Source organism: Pieris brassicae, chromosome 3, assembly GCF_905147105.1.
Source record: "Pieris brassicae chromosome 3, ilPieBrab1.1, whole genome shotgun sequence".
Lineage (NCBI taxonomy): Eukaryota > Metazoa > Arthropoda > Insecta > Lepidoptera > Pieridae > Pieris > Pieris brassicae.
Genome location: NC_059667.1, coordinates 9,545,215 through 9,564,028, shown reverse-complemented (window position 1 = coordinate 9,564,028; position 18,814 = coordinate 9,545,215). Strand labels below are relative to the sequence as shown.

The following is an 18,814-nucleotide window of genomic DNA, read 5'->3' as shown; positions in this document are numbered from 1 at the left end:
GCATAAAGCGCTTTTTTATACTGTAAGTTAAGCCTTACGGCGAGCATCTTCTGTATAATACCTACTATGAACACCGTGCATCGTTGCAACAAGGCGTAATTTAAAAAAAAATATCCTTTCCTTCACTGTTTTTACAGCAGGCATTTTGGAATATTCGTTATACCATAAAATAAGCAAATTATCAAAATATCTGCTTAAAAAAGCTGCTCACAGATACAATAAAAGTACATAGAATTATCGAAACAAATTATTATAAAAGGAAACTAATTGTCTTTTACTCTAAATGTACTAAAAAGATTAGTTGTAAAACTTAGGTATTTAATACCAACCACCAGCCCCGAGGACGATTCCCTTGCTACTTGTGAAGCTTAAAGCTCACGCAAGCTTTCAAAATATTAGTACTAATATAAATTTAACTTTTAACTTAAATTAAAAGTGTTTACCAGGAACATATACCGATTTTTATTGATGACATAATCGATAATTTTAGATATAAATACATAAAAATCAGTGTTATATAACATGGAGGCAGTTTTTTTTGTGTATGCCCATTAAGGCATACAATCAGTTGTCCTACCGCCTTGAAACATATATCCCTTGGTAACGAACACATGAAATTAATTGTAAAATTTAACTGACTGAGCTGTCTCTTCTCATTACATCGTAAACACAATTTGAAAGAGAGTGACGAACGAAACAGTACTTTTGTTAGAGTGAAAGATTTTCAGCTGTTAAATGTTTTCGTAGTTTGGGCTGTCCTTGAGTCAAAATTTTCAGTTAATAAATGAGAAAAATAAAGAAATTACTTGTATTTTATTAAATGCATGTCCATAATAAAATCCTTATAATATAAAAGATACTATATTCATTCTCTCAAACCATACAATACGTACATTAAAAACTCTATAAAAATTAAATATATATGTAATTTACTCTTCCTCCACTTCATCGTCAGTAGTAAACTCACTTTCATTGTCCCCCTGTAACAAACATTATCATGAAAAATACATTTAAAAAGACATCAATGGCGCTACAACCTTTTTAGGTCTGGGCCTCAGATTTATGTATCTGTATCATGATCGTTTGCTAATCTTATAGGCAAGTAGGTGTTCAGCAAGCCGGTTTCCTCACGATGTCGTCCTTCACCGTTCGAGCTTATGTTAAATGCGCACATAGAAAGAAAGTCCATTGGTGGACACAGCCGGGGCTCGAATCTACGACCTTAGGGACGAAAGTCGCACGCTGAAGCCACTATGCAAACACTGCTCTAAATATACCATAATGTTAACATATCCACCTACGTCCACAACTGAGCGTTTTTTAAGCTAGTTTTTGCTACCGAACCAATTCGACTTAGGGTGCTTCAAGAAAAGAGCATAGCGATTCTTAAAAGGCCGGCAACGCACTCGCGACCCTGGCTTTGAGTGTGTTCATGGGTATCACTTAACATCAGGTGAGCCTTCGGTCCGTTTGTCCCTGTTCTATAAAAAAAACTTCCAAAGAACCGGCATTGGTCTCATGTCATATGGGATTTCGTTCCGATCCCGGTTTAAGACGTGATTTTGACTAACCCATAGAATCATGTACGAAAATATTATCCATTCTTTAAGTACTCAACACTTTATGTAGCTACGCTGTACTAAACCATTAAAGAAACAAATATTTAATCAATACACGTGAACTTTTAAAGCATTGTCCTTTCCGCATCTTTGAGAAAATAAATTACCGGCCGCTACCGTTAAGATGCTTAATGAGGGCATTGACATCCCATTTTTAACAATTGTTTTTTATGCCAAAATAAACATGACGAAATAATGTAACCGCGATTGGCTTCACGTGTTGTTCAATGATACGTTGACACCTTTGAACCTACTACAGACACATATTTATATGTCAATAAATAAGTGGCGCTACAACCTTTTTAGGTCTAGACCTAAGAATTCTGTTTCATGATAATTTTTCAATCTTATAGGAAAGCAGGTGATCAGCCTTCTGTGCCTGACACACGCCATCGACTTTCTGGGTTTAGCAAGCTGGTTTTCTTACGATGTTTTCCTTCAGCGTTCGAGCGAATGGTTTTTTGGAAGTCTAGGAAATTGTTAACGAAACAGTATGTAACTTCTCAAAACATGAAATGAAAAACGTCGAAGGTATTTTTGAATTGCCCCCCCTTAACAATGAAATTGGCCCCTGTGGGTCGCGAGCCCTACGTCCTAAAGAATGGTCTAAAGCAGTGATGGGCAAAGTACGGCCCGCAAAAGTATTTAATCCGGCCCGAAGATCAGCATGGATAATATGTGGCCCGTTATAATTACGTTTTGACAGTCGAGAAGAAAAAGTAGATTCTATTTGTATTGTTATTATAATTAAAAGCTTAACAACAATGCATTTTTTTTAAATTCTAGCCTTCCCGTAGAATTTCTTCAACTTCGTGGCCCGCCATTAAAAAAGTTTGCCGGTTTTCTCGCGATGTTTTCCTTCACTGTAAGCACGAATGTTAAAAGCGCACATAGTATTATTCGAGAGAAACGAAATTACTCATGAATATTATTTAGACTTCTTAAACATATCTCGCCCTTATTTAAGCCGATTAACGAAATGCATTGAACCCAAATGCAGGGCTTCAATGCAGGCTATTAAACCGAGTTTATTGCGATCTGAATTTAAACGCTATTAAAGTTATGTAAACGCAATGATTTAGCAAATTCCTGATAATTTACTTTCAATGACCGCTAACGATCGTCCATTAAGATTTTATTGTATGAAAGTGAATGTGAAGACACAATTTGAAGGGACTTTACTTGCAAAATCAAAACGTACAGTACTTTAAGAGACACGTGTAAAATAGTTTCCCCTTGAATCGAAATAAAAATATTGGGCGATTAAACGCCCCAATCAAAATGCCGTGGTTCTGAAGCTTAGCGCTAAGTCTGTCTCCCGTCGTCAAAAATGAATTCTGACAGATGAGAGTCACGGTTCGCGGTATCTGATTGTCACGCAACTTTACACGTTAGTATTTAATAACGACGACAAGGCATTACTTATTATTTGGAACTAAATATAGTATATGTTACTAAAATTTTGAAGAGCAAGAGCGACTCATCAGAACTTCGGTATTTTCCATATTTTCGTACGAAACAGAGTCCTGGTCTGGAACCAATAAATCCTTTATCAAACAACTTAAGATCACCTTGTGGTCATCTGGGATCAATCTTGTGACTGTCGACTATTATTTACAAACGGGTGCCACTTTGGCCAAATTGCCAGGAGAGAACCGAGCAGTCTCGACAACCTGGTGATGGTAGGTTGAAGTGATGGCAGGAGAAGTAGGGGTAGATAGATCGCCTGCCCGTTGTTCTGACCAAATAAGATAATTATGGGTCTCAACATCCCTAATGCACTGACACAAGCAGAGGATAGTGGTGTGGAGGCAACTGTCGACGTATCGGTTAGGACTTTTCAAGAGAAGAAGAAACTTAATGAAAGAAGAACTCAAATTATAATAAAAAAATTTTTATTGGAATATGAATAAAATGTGTTTGGAACACTGACAAATATAACAACTAAACTTGCTTAAAATAATGTAAAAGTGAGATAACGTCTTCCAAAATGAGAAATAATAAAAAAATATATATATCAGGGGGCAAACGGGCAGGAGGCTCATCTGATATTATGTGATACATTTTGAGAATTGGTACGCTCTTTTCTTGAAGGACCCTAAGTCGAATTGGTTCGGAAATACTTCAGTGGGCAGCTGGATCCAAATAGTGGTAGAAAAACTGCCTTAAAAAACGCTCAGTTGTGGAACTTCGATGGTAATACAGATGGTATTTTGTATTCTGTCTTGACGAACATAACTGTCAAGGCCACGACATAACCCTAATATAAATAAGCACCACCTATCGGAAACTAATAGTACTGTACGGTTTCTGGGTCGTCGCAGTGCTTTATAGAGGATTTCAGTTTTACTCTATATTAAGCACTCGCGTACACCAATAGAAAATAAGGGAAATTATGAAATATTTATTGCTATGTAACGAATGAATGCAATGTAACAGCTCTTATGATGATTAAATATTTATGTTATACCATATGTATAATTACGTCATATTTGCCGTATTTTTATAGACCTCTACAAGTAAGACAGATCCCTTCCTTAACTCTGTAAGGTAGAAACTCGGATTAGCGAGGAACCTCTATAAGGGAAAAGCGATCTCGGTCCCTTTGGCTCGGCCCTTATCCAGGTTTAACTGTTATTAATTTAGTATTGTCTTTGGTTAAAATAGCTTTTATACATTGAAAGAAAACAATTTTTTTAACCGGATTAAAGTTATTTTTATTATTATAAACTTATAATTATTTACATAATTTTAAATTTATTTTTTCCGACGTTTCACGTCCGTAGTCATGGTGACACGGAATAGTTTATAGTAATACAAATAGCTATAATCCGGTAAAAATAAATTGTTTTCTTTCAATGTTATTAATTTATTTTTTGCCCCGGGGGCAAACGAGCATACGGGACGCCCAAAAAGGGCAACGATTGCAGCCCACAGACAATCATTTTTAGTGGGTGCGTTGCCGGCCTTTAAAAACAAGTCGTGCAAGTACTATACAACAACTACTATACATCTCATACATAGGAAATTTCTTTTGTGTGTTGTGTTGCTTACAGATTCTTGATGAACAATCCCGTGTCACGCGACCATTTCAAAGATTACCAATACAACTTTGCTGTTTTATATTTTACTATTATTATACATTCCCGTCGTTGTTTGACTCATTTAAGTTTTTAGTTATATATTATATATTCAAGACCTTCTCCCGAAGTGGGCAGGGACCACGGATATCCACTTGCTACGGTCCTAACATTCTCTCTCTTCATCAACTTTCATGACGTTTACCATGCATTGGTTATGGGTACTTTGACCTGTCGCTTCAAGTACCTCCTGGAGTTGGTTCAGGTATGTCCGACAAGCCCTACCCAACTCAACTTCACCAGTTTCAAATCAGTAAGTGAAAAATACTGGATATAAAATTAAATAATAAAAGAATATACCTGGTCATTATGATCCGAGTCGGAGTCAGTGAGGTCCCACTGTGGATGTTCAGCTGGAACTGCTGCTGCCTCCTTCACATCCAGTTTCATATCCTGCTGCTGATCCATACCGATGTATGAATCTAAAAAACAATACATTTTTACCCATTTATACACTTTAAACCACAAATTCTACTTAGGGTCCTTTAAGAAAAGAGCGTACCAATTCTTAAAAGGACGACAATACACTTGCGAGCTTTCTGGCAATGTATCTATGTGCGGCGGAATCAGATCAGATGAGCCTCCTGCCAATTTTCCGCGTCACATAAAAAGAGATTCTAGGTTCGATTCCCAGTAAAACGTTTTGGAAGTTCCAGACTTATAAACTCGTCTAGAAAGAGGAAAATAAAACAGAAATATATCTTCTCTATACTCCTATACGTTACAAGGTCTAATATAGATAAAATTATAAAAATACTTGCAAAACATAAAAATTCTGGGATTTGTTATCCCTATATACTTTTATTAAAAATACTTAAAACATACCGGATCTAAGACAGCAAGCCAGCGTGTAGACACCAGGCCAACGGGGCGCTGTAAATCTCAGCTGAAGTTCGTGCGAGTCGACGAGCGCTGTCACATGCGCCGGCGCCGTTAGGAGCGTGTGAGATTTGCGATCGCAAATATAACACCACCAGAACTCTTGTTTCTCCTGTCAATATGATTTTAAATTATTACATTTAAAGAAAACTATCTGCCAGGAAGATTTTATTAATTTTGGCAGTTCTTTGTCCTAAAGTTATTTTACGGATTCGGGTAATTTTGGTCAAAAGGAAAAAGAAAGCTTTTTTGGTATAAAGTTTCCTTTTGTCCTATTAATAATACATATATATAGTTACATAGTATATATTTTTAGAATATATTAAATTAATTTTAATACATAAAAAAATTCCGCGAGAATAGAGCGAGGTTTTGTACGATCACATAGAACTATCTTGAGTTTTTAGTATTGAAAACCTTACAAAAATTCGTACAAATATTATTACGACCAATCAGAGCAGAGCAAATGCCTTCTTGGCTTTGGATAGTGCGTTCAGGGAACGCAGGACAGTCCTGATGTCAGTGGAGTATATTGCTGACGAGACGTTGGACCGAGTTGGGTATATGTCATTTGTGGTTGTGTAGATTTTCATTAAAAGCAAGATCGGTGCCTTGAACCCACTTTATATTTTAAGCTAAATTGTTATTTATAGTGTTAAAAGGAATCAATCTAAATAAAATACTGTACGATAATTATTCGTGTCTTTTGTGCTCAAACTTTACACACATGACGATGTCAATATCTACGGAGTGATATTTCGCCGAAATATATATATATTGCAGTAAAGTAGTTAAACCAGAGAGTTAATTGAATCTCTAGACAGTTAATTAAATGTCGATATTCAATCAAGTCGCTAGCATTTTGATTTAAATAAAGCAGCGTCGAAAAGGTTTAACTATCTGTCTAACCGAAAGCCAGCATGTTGATTAACAATGTAAAACAAGACTCCGCCATGATTATTTCATTTGTTATTGTTATTTCGGTGTGATCGTGCTGAACCGTGCGAACTGAGAGCTGTATTGTAAATGGTTAGGTTAGGTTATGTTAGTCTTATTGCCTAGGAACGTTTAGGAAACTCGTTAAACGTTTCGTTCACTCACTTGTCTGAAGGAACTTTAGCGACTTGATTGAATATCGATCTTTAATTAACTGTCTGGAGGTTCAATTAACTCTCTGATTTAAACAACGACGGCGTTTACGACGACATCGTTTAGAACAACATACCGGTTATATTGACCTAAATCAAAGGCTGAACTCTATTGTATTAGATACTTAATAACAACGTCATCGGCAGTTACGACTATAGGTTTTTACGACCAAATATGGGTAGTCCCTTCGATGCTATAACAAATTTTGACTGTAGTATAAATATAAATTTCATATAACACAAAACGTAGAAATATGTCTGCCCAACAACAATATCTTTGACAACACTTACCAATGGGAAGTAAGGGCAGTGTACAGGATGGGAACTCTTAGATCTCCCCTCGAGTCTTTCCCTCTTCTGCAGTCTCTTCTGGAACTTCTCCCACTGGTCATCATCATCATCTTCCGGGGACGACTTATCGCGCGATTCGTTCGCCGACGCGTCGCTATGCGAGCCCGACTCATCGGAACTGTTCGCATCTGATTCATCACCTGAAATACGTTTAAAATATTTACTTATATTATTCATTGGTGTTTATTTGTATTTTTTATACTTTTTTTATATATTTTGTAACTGTTAATAGTCGTAGTAGCAGGAATAAACATTCTAAACCATAAAAAGGCTCGACATCAGACCTTTTTGAAATAAAAAATGGACACAAAATTGGTAAATCGACTTTTTAAGTAGGAATATATTAAAAGATGGTTAGTAACGTTTTTTTTTTTAATTAGGTAATCTATTTCTCGCCTGTCTGTGTACCAGATGTATTATCTATACGCAAACTTTTAACTTTTTCTCAAGAAAACAGAGAAAATCATATCCACACCAGGTTCTATATTTAATAAATTCGTAAACGAAACGTTATTATTAAATTGATGACTTTAAATTATATCCATAGAAAAGCATATTCTCATACTAACTATTCTTTTAGTACAGAATATAGGAAATTATAAAAAAATCCGTATCATCCGACATACGGCCATAACATATTTAAACATTTTAAACGATTTGTTTTAAATTTGAATATAGTTTTCCTACAGAAATAGTATTACTTTAGAACTGTGGACTAAAATTTGTTCATTTGATGTATATATTTTCCTTAATAAGAAGATATATTTCTGAACGCTCGCATATATATTTGATAACCAATATATATACAGTGACACATACTTTTCTTGGCCGGCGCTGAAATTGGTACTACCGTCGCCATTTTGAAATGTCACGCTGAATTTTTTTTATTTTCTGTAATTTCTGTGTGCGTACAATATTAATTTAATTTTACTATTTATTAACTAAAATGTATTTCTATTTTTCCTTGCATTATTTGCAAAGTTTAAATTAACGGTTCCGATTGCTAAGTATCTTAAAAGATATTATATTAATAGTAAAGGTAAAAAAACCTATAATATCAGTTGTTTCTAAGTTTATGTCACATTTATTTAAGCCTAGAATTGTGTTTCCTGGATACTAAAATATCTTCTGTTTTATTAAGACCCTTAAATAAATTATTAAGTGAGCCTGCATGACTTCAAATTATTCCCCATATATTGGGTAATTTTTATATTTACTGGCAATAGTAATATCCCTGACAGCGACTCTCTAACCGGCCACGTACGTATATGTAAGTAGTACGTGGCACTACTGACATTTATTATTCTATACACACATATATTAGAATTAGATATATAAACATAATGTTCTACCATCATCATCCTTCTTCTTTGGTTCTTTTTCTTTCTTCTTAACATCAGGTGGTGGAGGCGTAGGTGGCGCTGCCTTAACTTGTTTGACGACTTTTTTGCTTTTCTTCTGCATTTTCTTGCCTTGTTTCATCCAAACCGGCCGCTTGAACACATCTTTCTTGTCATTCTTCTCCTTATCCTTTTCTTTATCTTCACCTTCCACATTTTCTTCTTCTTCCCTGATTTATAGAAATTCATTAATTGTTAAAAACAAATATTTTTCCCGCTTAAAAGACAATATTATTTCTAATTTAGAGACTGTCTCACTTACAAAAAATCAGTCTTAATAAAATACTCATCTCTCTTTTCATCACAGCGTAAAAATAATTTGACCGTAAGAGATGAAATATTGTACGGTTACTGAGTCAATGGGATGCTTTAAACTATATAATTACTAAACATATGGCTGCTATGAAATGAAATGCCGGCAGCGAGCCCTCTAGCGTTGAGTGTGTGAAAAAAATAAAAAAATCTGAAAGAAGTTCTTGCATCTGGCAATACTCTTGGCACGTAATTCTTACGATTTAGCCAATTACAGATACCGGCAAACTTCTTGAGCAGTAAACAATGGGAGTGGGGGAAAGTTTGCGCATCGTACACAGCGCCGGACACAAACGTCAATTGATAAATCAGTAATCATTGGTAAACGAAATACGTGATCGACACGGTCTCTCTTCTGCCATAAATTTCAATCAGCCGGGGATCAAACCTACGACCTTAAGCATGAGAGTCGTACGCAAATAGGCCAACAATGCTGTCATTAGTTTAAATACAATTAAACAAATCACAATCACTTGAGGGTAAATAAAAAAAAGCTTACTTTATCTTATTTTTCTCTCTGATACTGCTATCACCAAATAGTTCTTTCATATTCGTTCTCTGTAATAGTACTGTGACCGTGACAATCGCACCCGCTGTTACCACTGTAGAGTTCTCGTCATCAATCACTGAAATCATTCATTTACATATTAAATACTTTACATACATAAACAGCATACAGGTCCACGTGGTCCTAGGCTCTGTGTCTACCACGTCAGGAAAAAAAGGCGTAAATAAATAATATTATAATATAATAAACTCATTAGTTTTTATTTTTACTGATATTACTAAAATGACTGAAGAAAGATATTTTTTTTTAATTAATGTCAGGCGGATTTTATTAATAGGCATCTAAATCTAGGATTTTAAAACTTGACTGCTGACAATCGGACCATGTGAAACTTCATTATATTAATGGTTATAAGTACAACTTCTAATTAAAAAAGTGCGTGCGTACAAAGTACACATGTAAGAAGTGTTAATTAGTTATTAGTAAGGTAAAATTCTTTGTTAATTAGTTATTAGTAAGGTAAAAGCCAAAATAGATGATCATGTATCAGTATATGATCACTCCACGTATTTGTATATCTATACACACACTGTATACGTACCAATGATAATAAAAATAAATAAAAATCTGCGTTTACTGCACAAGACGTTATGCGACAGAATCGCCATCTAAAGTTCTAATATGCAACTACTAAACGAATACATCAACCAATAGCGTGTATTTTTTCTCGATCTCCCTTTCTCACTCTCTCTCAATCGGTCTCAACCACTCTCCTTTTCTTCGACAAAACATTTAAAAAAAAAACATTTAATAACATTAAAATAAAATGGATTCTGAACCTACCTTCAGTATTGACCTGGAAATGTATGTACGGCATATTTCCTAGCACTTTAACTAGATCCTCGTATTGTTCATCATTCAGAAACCTTAACAGCTGTCGTCTCTCATCTCCTGGTAATTGTGCTAATTGAAGAAGTGATTTAATATGTTTTTTTCTGTTTGTAAAGTATTTTAAATGTTCCTCGGTTATGTATGGCAGTTGTAATAATGGAGACTTGTACTCCCAGAGTCCTTGTACAATCATAGGTGATAGTTTCATACAATTTTCTATGGTTTCTATTGTTGGGAGACGAGGTACTGAAATATTTAAATATTTTAAGTCTATATAAAACTTTAATCGATGTAACGATAATCCCTATAACGCGATCCGGTTCTAACGCGTTGTAGGAGTGTTATCGGAAACTGTTTTTTTTAAATATTCAAAAACTACGAACACGAATTTAATAAAGTCATTTAGTTTAATTTTATAACAACACAATTAAAAAGTTATGGAAAACTGATTATGAACTTAGACAAACTTGAGAAATCAACACGTTATATTGTGGATGGAAATCGTGTTATACGAAAACTCGTTATAGGGTTCCGCGTTCTAGTAATGTATATAACAATTCTCTTGTAACAGCCTTCTGGCAATGTGAGTGTCTATGGGTAGTGATACCTGATATATGTATATATCAGGTTGTCTCATATTACATAAAAAAGACAGGATAAATCATTGTTAACGAACAATTAACAATTAAACGCGCTATTTTAGCAAACTTCTATAAAATTGTATAAAAATTTAATATATATGAATTTGATAGGAGGCAACAAATCTCGAACCTGCGTTCATATTTTACATTATTATATTACAGTCAAATCTATAAAGTATGATTGTTAAACACTATTTTATCGATAAGTGATTGTTTATGGTCTGGGATTTTAATTAAAATTAAAAATTATCATTGAACATAAATTTCTATTACTAAACCATATGTATTTAGTGACAAAAATCGTATCATCTCGTGTATAGGTAACGTTATAATAATAATATAGCCTTTATATTCCGAAACTCTGTGATATTTTATTGGAGAGATTGCCATATCTCGAACCTGCGTTCATATTTTACATTATTATATTACAGTCAAATCTATAAAGTATGATTGTTAAACACTATTTTATCGATAAGTGATTGTTTATGGTCTGGGATTTTAATTAAAAATAAAAATAAAAAATTTCACTACAGTATATCTCGGAGGTCTGTGTGTCTCTTGGCAAAGGCCTCCTCTAACCCTTTCCACTGTTCTCTATACTTTGCGACTCTTCTCCAGCTGTAGCCTACTGTTAGTATTAGTTCGTCCTCCCATCTTATGCGTTGACGGCCTCTTCTTCGTTTTCCGTCTCTAGGGTACCATTCTGTCAATATTTAGCTACATAGCTCATGGGAGCTCATCTCCATTTATGTTGGTCTATCTTAGTGAGAATGTCTGTACAGGTAAGGTTAGTAATAATTGCACAAAATAAACTTACTTCGTCTAGCATAAGCCAACGCAATGAGCTGGTTTACGCAGTTGACCATCTCAACAATGAGATCCGGGCACCGTGATACTATATACCGTCTATCCACCTCCAATGTGTCCTCTGGTAACTTCATACGTGACAAATGTGCGTGGAGTAGAGCCCTAGCTTTAATACTGTATGGTCTACATAATGGTTGCTCTTTGTTCTTCTCGCCCAGGTTTGGCAGATCCCGTAGTAACTAAAAAGAATATTATATTTAGTGGATTTCATTCATTACGAACTTGGTTGTAGCGACTATTTGGCTATAAAGCTGCTAAATCTAAGTCCCATAAATTTAAAGTATACTTTAGTACAAAATTCATGTGGCTATAGCGACTTTGGTTGTAACGCCGAGTTCGGGTGTAGCGCATGTTTTTAATGCATCATTTGTAACAAATTCGTAGAAATCCCATTCGAATTCTTAGATATTGCGACCGCAGTCAGCCGCCAAAGACACAAACATTTATTTACTTTACAAACATTTCTTATCTTTTGTTTACATTCACACAGATGGTCATCAACTGTGGAGACCTTTACCTTTGGTTTATAGATATCAGCTAAGTAGGTAGGTAAGCGTATACGTTTCGGAGTTACATTTATGGGACAGTTTCAAAGTGATATTCTGAGTTATTTTTAAATGTACCAGTGAATAACTGTATACAACTGTGTTTTCAATAATAAATTAATATAAACTAAACACATTGACGTGTATTTATCTAAACTGCCTGTAACGACTTCCGGATATAACTACGAAATTAAAGTGGTCAATAGATCGTCGTTATACGCGAAATCCACTTTACTTTTAAAAAGAGTAGCAGAGATTGCCTGCTCCATACCCTTAATTTGGCAACTGGTAGTATGTGTATACATCTCTTATTTAAATATTAACTATCATAAGTGTATATAATTAACAATATGCTTGAAATATTTGGTTTTGCCTTGCGTAGTTCCCACTTTTTAAATACTAATTGTCTCTACAGTGAGACATCAGTTGACATTACGATATGCCTATATCTACTTTAAATACTTAGAACCACCTTGGATTCAAAACTTCAGTGCTCCCCTCATATTAACGGATTGGCGAAGAGACTTAGTTAATGGAGCTTACGCGGTTTAAAAGATTTGCTCACTAACTGATGTCGATACAGCTAGACTTGTTTATTTTAGTAACTTTCACAGCTTAATGACTTATGGCCTATTATTATGGGGTCATGCTGCTGTTGTCGAAAATATTTTCATCCTGCAGAAGAGGGATATTCGTGCAATCTTTAATTAAAAATGTAGGAAAACTCTGAGAGATAAATTCAAAGAAATTAATATACTTACCTTTTCCTCGCAATATATTTATGAAAATATTATGTATATATACAAAAATAGTGATAAGGTTACTAGAATAGGACATACGCTTAATGTTAATACTCGGAACAAACGCAGGCTGCAATTTCCCCGTACTAGACTATCTAAAGTTAGTAATTCTAACACCCTCTGTCTTCTTTTCCGATGAGTATGGATGTCTACTGATTCAAATTTAATGACGTAAAATAAGTGATACCTGTATCTTATATTCCATAATAAACATTTTTTTTAATTGTAGTTAATATGTAACATAGAAGACCTTTTTACTCTGAAGTAAAAAGGTTTGCTTGCTGATATAAGTGCAGGTTTATTACATTATTAAAGAAACTCAAAGTTTCAAGTTAGCTTTCATATGGCAGATAATTATTTGATATTATGATTAGTGTCTACTGAAATAATGCCACAGACACCATCAATTACAAAGTTAACAGTTGCAATATTTCACTGGATTTTTACATGATAATAACATCGTTTACTTAACTCAAACTTTATTCATATAGGTAAATAAGTACACTTATGAACGTTAGAAAAGAAGTTAAATTAATTGTAAATTTACATTTACTACCAGTTCACAAGTCAAGGGCGTAGAGCGGGCAAGAAGAACTGGCAAGAAACTTTCCGCCACTCTTTTTAATCGCTAAGTTTCGAGTCATACAAATCGTTTGAACTGGAGCAAATCAATCCCAAGGATTAGCATCATTTCAAATTTTATAAAAAGCTTTATTGATTGATTTACATTTAATGAGGGATTACTTATATGGATTACGTTTTTTTTAAATCAAAAAATAATAATTTCAATAGTGTGTAAATTTTTTATGTGATGAGATCACATATGCCATCAATTAAAATACAGGCAATGTTAAATACCATAAAACATTGCACAGCCATAAAACTACACTTAGACCAAGGTTATAATTTATGACCCTAGTATATTGAAATATAGTATTGTCTTTTACTAACATAACTTTTACACATTTAACGAAAACACTTATTTAACGGATTGAAGTTATGTATTATTATAAACTTATAATTATTTTACATAATTATAATTTTTTCCCGACATTTCGCGCGCGTTAAAGCGTGCGTGGTCACGGTGACTGAAGACAAAAGGTGTTGAATGTCAAAAAGTATCACAACTGTAGAGAAAGTTGTATTATCTGTATTTATTTAAAATTTTGTAAAATAATAATAAGTTTCAAAAGGCTTAAAAATATTGGAATATCATTAACATTAAAACTTATAGTCTACAAATACTTACACTGGGCACTTCTTCATTATCTGTTATTCTCTCAATTATTTCTGAGTTATGCCGTTTATCAAACTCACATGAAGCTGCAAGTATCATAAGGGCCCTTTTCAATGGCATTGACGGAGTTTTATGACAGAAAAAGAAATACATCTGAGTTGTATCTAGCAACACTTGTTCACCAGAGTAACGTATGGAGCGATACCACCAAGTACCCACCTGCAATTTAAAATTTGGTTATATTAACTATTTTTTAATTTATTCATTTATACTTTGCTATACAAATACAAAAAAATACAAAAAACAAAAACAACTACAACCTCTTTAAATCTGGGCCTCAGATTTCTGAATCTGTTTCATGATCATTTTTCAATCTAATAGGCAACAAGGTGATCAGCCTCCTGTGACTGACACACGCCGTCGACTTTTTGGGTCTAAGGCAAGCCGATTTCCTCACGATGTTTTCCTTCAGCGTTCGAGCGAATGTTAAATGCGCACATACTATAAAGAAAGTACATTGGTCCAGGGATCGAACCTACAACCTCAGAGATGAGAATCGCACGCTGAAGCCAATAGGCCAACTGCTTTTGTACAAAGACATATAAAAATCAGGTTACATAAGTTATTAAGCAACGGCCGGCCTTATTACTAATTTGAGCTTATTCAGTACACTATTAAATAGGTGTTATAGAAGAGTGCAAAAGTTTGTCGTAGCAATTCTAAGTGAGGATTTGTACTTTAAGGAGCCAGTTTAGAAAGAATATGAATATTACTTTAATACATTTATCATGTATAGTAAATTTAGGACATCAACCGAACTAAGCCATTATTGGCTTGATCTACCGAGATAAGCAAGTTTAAGCGGGGGCATCGTGTCTGAAACTGGACAAACATAAGAAGACATTACTTCACGCATTGCCAAGGTCTGACCAACCTTCAAACAACTGTATGGCACTCACGGATGTTGACGCGTCGAATCAAGATTTAAATATTCTGATCTGGTCAAATTTGCTGCTGCTCTATAGGTGTGAAATCTCACTAAAGACATCTCGCACTGACTCCAAGTCTTCGTGAACCGCTCTCTTCGCCGTATTCTGGACAGCTTGGAAACTCCAATAGACAGCAGATCAAACGACGCAATCAAGTAGAAATGGATAGGCCATAAACTCTGAAGGGATTCCAATTATACCCTAGATTGGAACCCGCAAGTATAGCAGAACCATCGCTTTCCCTGGAAAACCTGGCGTCGTACAGTTGAAGGTGAGGCAAATAGAGCCGGAAAGACTTGCAGCCAGGGTAAATACAAGGATCAAGACCAAACATGATGGAGACTCACTATAAACATTGCCCCATCTAGGGGACATTAAGTCAATTACTTAAAAACAAATTAAATCCTACGGTTTCAACTGATTGATGAGTTTTTCATGAACATTTTTATATTGTTGCAACAACAAACAACAGTGTGCTGATTCATGTTCACATTATTATAAATATAATTATTCAAAAATAAAACTTACAACAGTGGGAAGAGCCACCATAAAAACAAGTGCATATAGGCCAAGCACCCACACACTATTTTCCTTTTCTACTATCCAACTCGGCAGGGCTATGCCAAAACTCATTGCACCTGGCCCATCAGGGTTACCATATTTCTCCCAATTTCTTCTAGCTTCGTCATCTGTTAATGCCTTAAAAATTCATAAAAAATTTGAATTGTAACATGTTATATCATATAAATATTAAGTTTATTATATCATGCAAATTAATTTAGTTACTTTTTTTATTATTTAACTACAAAAGAAACATTTTGATAATAAATGCAAATTGTATACTAGGTTATCAGTATAACTTATCAATTAAAGCTATGAAGATATTAAGGAATTATTAATGTTAAAAAAAATTTATATTAATTTTTTTCTCACTTCTAAAGGTATTTAAATTAATTCATTAAATGTGGGGAGGTATACACAAATCAACAATGGTAGAAACGTAGAATACTTACTTGATAGGCCTTTGTTAACCTCATAAATGCTTTTTCATCTCCTGTTTCTTTGTCAGGGTGCAATATAAGAGACTGTTTACGATAGGATTTCTTAATTTCAGCTTGAGTGGCACCCGGCGGCAAACCCAAAATATCATATGGATCAAAATTGGACATTTCATAATCAAATTGAGAAACTTTGACTGTAAGAAATCCTAAAAGAACCCATCCTGATACTATAGCCAATATGATAAGGAAATTTTTGAAGTTTTTGTATGGTTGTGATTGTTCTATAATTATCCTTTTCTTAAGGCAACTTGGACATTGACATTGTTCAGCTAATTTTGCTGGATCTGTGAAACCAAAATGTATCTTAATAGTATGATAAAAATGTGATGACATGTAGGTACAACCAAATTTATTGCAATATAACAGTACATTCGAAGGCCTAGGCATTTCTTGTTACTGATGACTGAAAATCTTATTACAAAGAACGAAAGAAATTATCTTAACTACAAAGCTTAAGCAAAAACTAAATTCTCGAGTAAAAACATCGTGTTGATAGACGAATTTACCTTCTTTTCGTTTCCTTGGCCAGTAATAAAATGTCGCCGGAACCAAAATTAATGCAAGAAATGATAAAACAAAATAAAAGAATGTAGATCCACTCTCATCGTATTCGAATTTTTGTCCTCCCATTATTAATTAAATATTATAACACAATTTACAATTTATGTACATTATTATATTACTTTAAAACTTAAAAATTCAGCTGACATCACACAACATGCATTAAGTGTCATAAGCAGCGAAACTGACGTGTCATTTAATTTTTTTTTAAATGTCCCGTACTGACAATACTATATATTTAGTTACTAGTCTTTTAGACTACGACAGACTGCTTTATAAGATCGAATAATACAATTCAATAATAAAATATATGCTCATAAAATTAAATTTCCAGTATATATATAGTATTTAGTTCAACAAAAACGTTTGTCTTTCATCAAGTGCATGGAACGTGAGAAGAAAGACACAAATAAGTATTTGACGCTTTAAACTAAAATTGCTTCTTCATGTATTTTCTTGCTCTAATACTCTTTAGTCTTTTCTCAATCGACGAACCAACTTCAATGACAAGTTGTCAAATTTAACTTCGACTTGATTGCGATTTGATTTCTAAATTTTTAAAATGTCAACTTGTATTTTGTGTTTTGAAATTTGAATAAACATTTACAGAAAAATAAGGTGAAGTTGCATAATATTATTACTTGTCAAGACAGTGCAGCATTTGAGCATTTCCTCAATATAGCATTTACAAGGGTACATATTGAGACTGTAATGTAATGTGATAATGTTCCAATGTTGTAAAACCTTATTAATTCTTAATATACAAATTATATGGTTTTCCTATTTTAAACGAGTTATTATTACTGCTTATAGATGGCCACTAAAACAATAGCAAGTGCAACGGTCAGAGCTGTAAAGAAACGCGTTCTACCTTCACGAGCTGCTCTAGTCCTAACTCAGTCAGCTGTTCAGAAAGTAAGAGAAATTATGGCAAAAGAAGATGCGAAGGGTTTCATAGGATTAAAAGTAGGAGTACGTCAAAGAGGTTGCAATGGATTATCATACACATTAGATTATGCTAAAGAAAAGGGCAAGCTTGATGAAGAAGTAAAGCAGGATGGGGTGACTATTATAATTGATAGAAAGGCACAGTTGACTTTATTAGGTTTGTAATACTTATCATTTTTAATATTTATAAATTGACACAATTTCAAAAACTAAAACTTTAACATTAATTTTGTTGTTTGTTGTTTCAGGTACTGAAATGGATTTTGTGGAAGACAAATTATCGTCAGAGTTTGTATTCAATAATCCAAATATCAAAGGCACCTGCGGTTGTGGAGAATCTTTTAGTATATAAAATTAGATTTTTTTGTGATGATAGACAGTTTAACTAGTTCTGTAATAAATTTAGCTAAGATTACTTTCTGTTACCTCTTGCTAAATTTTGTTTTATAATTGCAATGAGGAAATAGTACTATGTATATATAGTTAGTATTTTAATTTTTATTAATTATAGTATAAAAGAAAAATTATTGCTGGTTCAATTTATTAAATTATTTAATCATTTGAGATTATTCTTGTTATCTGCAAATAAAGTTATCACACCACTAATAATTTTAGTTTAAATAACAATGGTAATCATAAAATCATAAAGATTTATACAAACTGGTCAAAAATAAAAATAATATTATTTGTTTGAACAATACCAGAACAAATTAGAAAATTCTGCTTAAAACCCACCAACTATTGCTGTTAATATCATATGAATACTCTACCAAATATAATATTATTATTCATTTCTTATTGTTATTATAGTCCATTATATAATAAAACATTAACTATTTGAGAAAATAAACTTATTTACAGTAATATATAATAAATAACTTTTTTGTGATCAAAAATTGCGTGTATTGAAACGTGAC

At 33.6% G+C, this 18,814-nt stretch overlaps 2 protein-coding genes across 4 annotated transcripts; one reads left to right on the top strand and one right to left on the bottom strand.

Moving 5' to 3' along the window:
- Positions 1–845: 845 nt before the first annotated feature.
- Positions 846–17,128, bottom strand: LOC123707278 (translocation protein SEC63 homolog). Its single transcript, XM_045657184.1, has 12 exons — positions 16,895–17,128; positions 16,341–16,672; positions 15,856–16,026; positions 14,351–14,557; positions 11,707–11,935; positions 10,201–10,494; positions 9,349–9,475; positions 8,490–8,707; positions 7,078–7,277; positions 5,585–5,750; positions 5,060–5,181; positions 846–980 (listed from the first exon to the last, which is right to left on the bottom strand). The coding sequence occupies exons 1-12, from the start codon at positions 17,016–17,018 to the stop codon at positions 930–932; spliced, it is 2,241 nt and encodes a 746-aa protein (XP_045513140.1). The 5' UTR covers positions 17,019–17,128; the 3' UTR covers positions 846–929.
- Positions 17,129–17,440: 312 nt separating this feature from the next.
- LOC123706727 (iron-sulfur cluster assembly 1 homolog, mitochondrial) lies at positions 17,441–18,456 on the top strand. Of its 3 annotated transcripts, none has more exons than XM_045656100.1 (3): positions 17,441–17,567; positions 17,763–18,054; positions 18,146–18,456. In XM_045656100.1, exons 2-3 carry the CDS (start codon positions 17,763–17,765, stop codon positions 18,247–18,249), a joined length of 396 nt encoding a protein of 131 aa, XP_045512056.1. In that variant the 5' UTR covers positions 17,441–17,567; the 3' UTR covers positions 18,250–18,456. The 3 variants fall into 3 exon arrangements, with proteins under 3 accessions (XP_045512056.1, XP_045512058.1, XP_045512057.1); XM_045656102.1 differs by having other exon boundaries at positions 17,557–17,642; XM_045656101.1 differs by having other exon boundaries at positions 17,558–17,662.
- Positions 18,457–18,814: the final 358 nt, after the last annotated feature.

Bases quoted from the DNA above. Each gene is read 5' to 3' on its own strand.
- LOC123707278 (XM_045657184.1), bottom strand. From the start codon at position 17,018: ATGGGAGGACAAAAATTCGAATACGATGAGAGTGGATCTACATTCTTT. The intron at 16,673-16,894 runs GTAAATTCGTCT...TTGGTTTCACAG, and splicing joins GCCAAGGAAACGAAAAGAAG to ATCCAGCAAAATTAGCTGAA. The intron at 16,027-16,340 runs GTAAGTATTCTA...TGAATTTTTAAG, and splicing joins GGTTAACAAAGGCCTATCAA to GCATTAACAGATGACGAAGC.
- LOC123706727 (XM_045656100.1), top strand. From the start codon at position 17,763: ATGGCCACTAAAACAATAGCAAGTGCAACGGTCAGAGCTGTAAAGAAA. The intron at 18,055-18,145 runs GTTTGTAATACT...TTGTTGTTTCAG, and splicing joins GGCACAGTTGACTTTATTAG to GTACTGAAATGGATTTTGTG.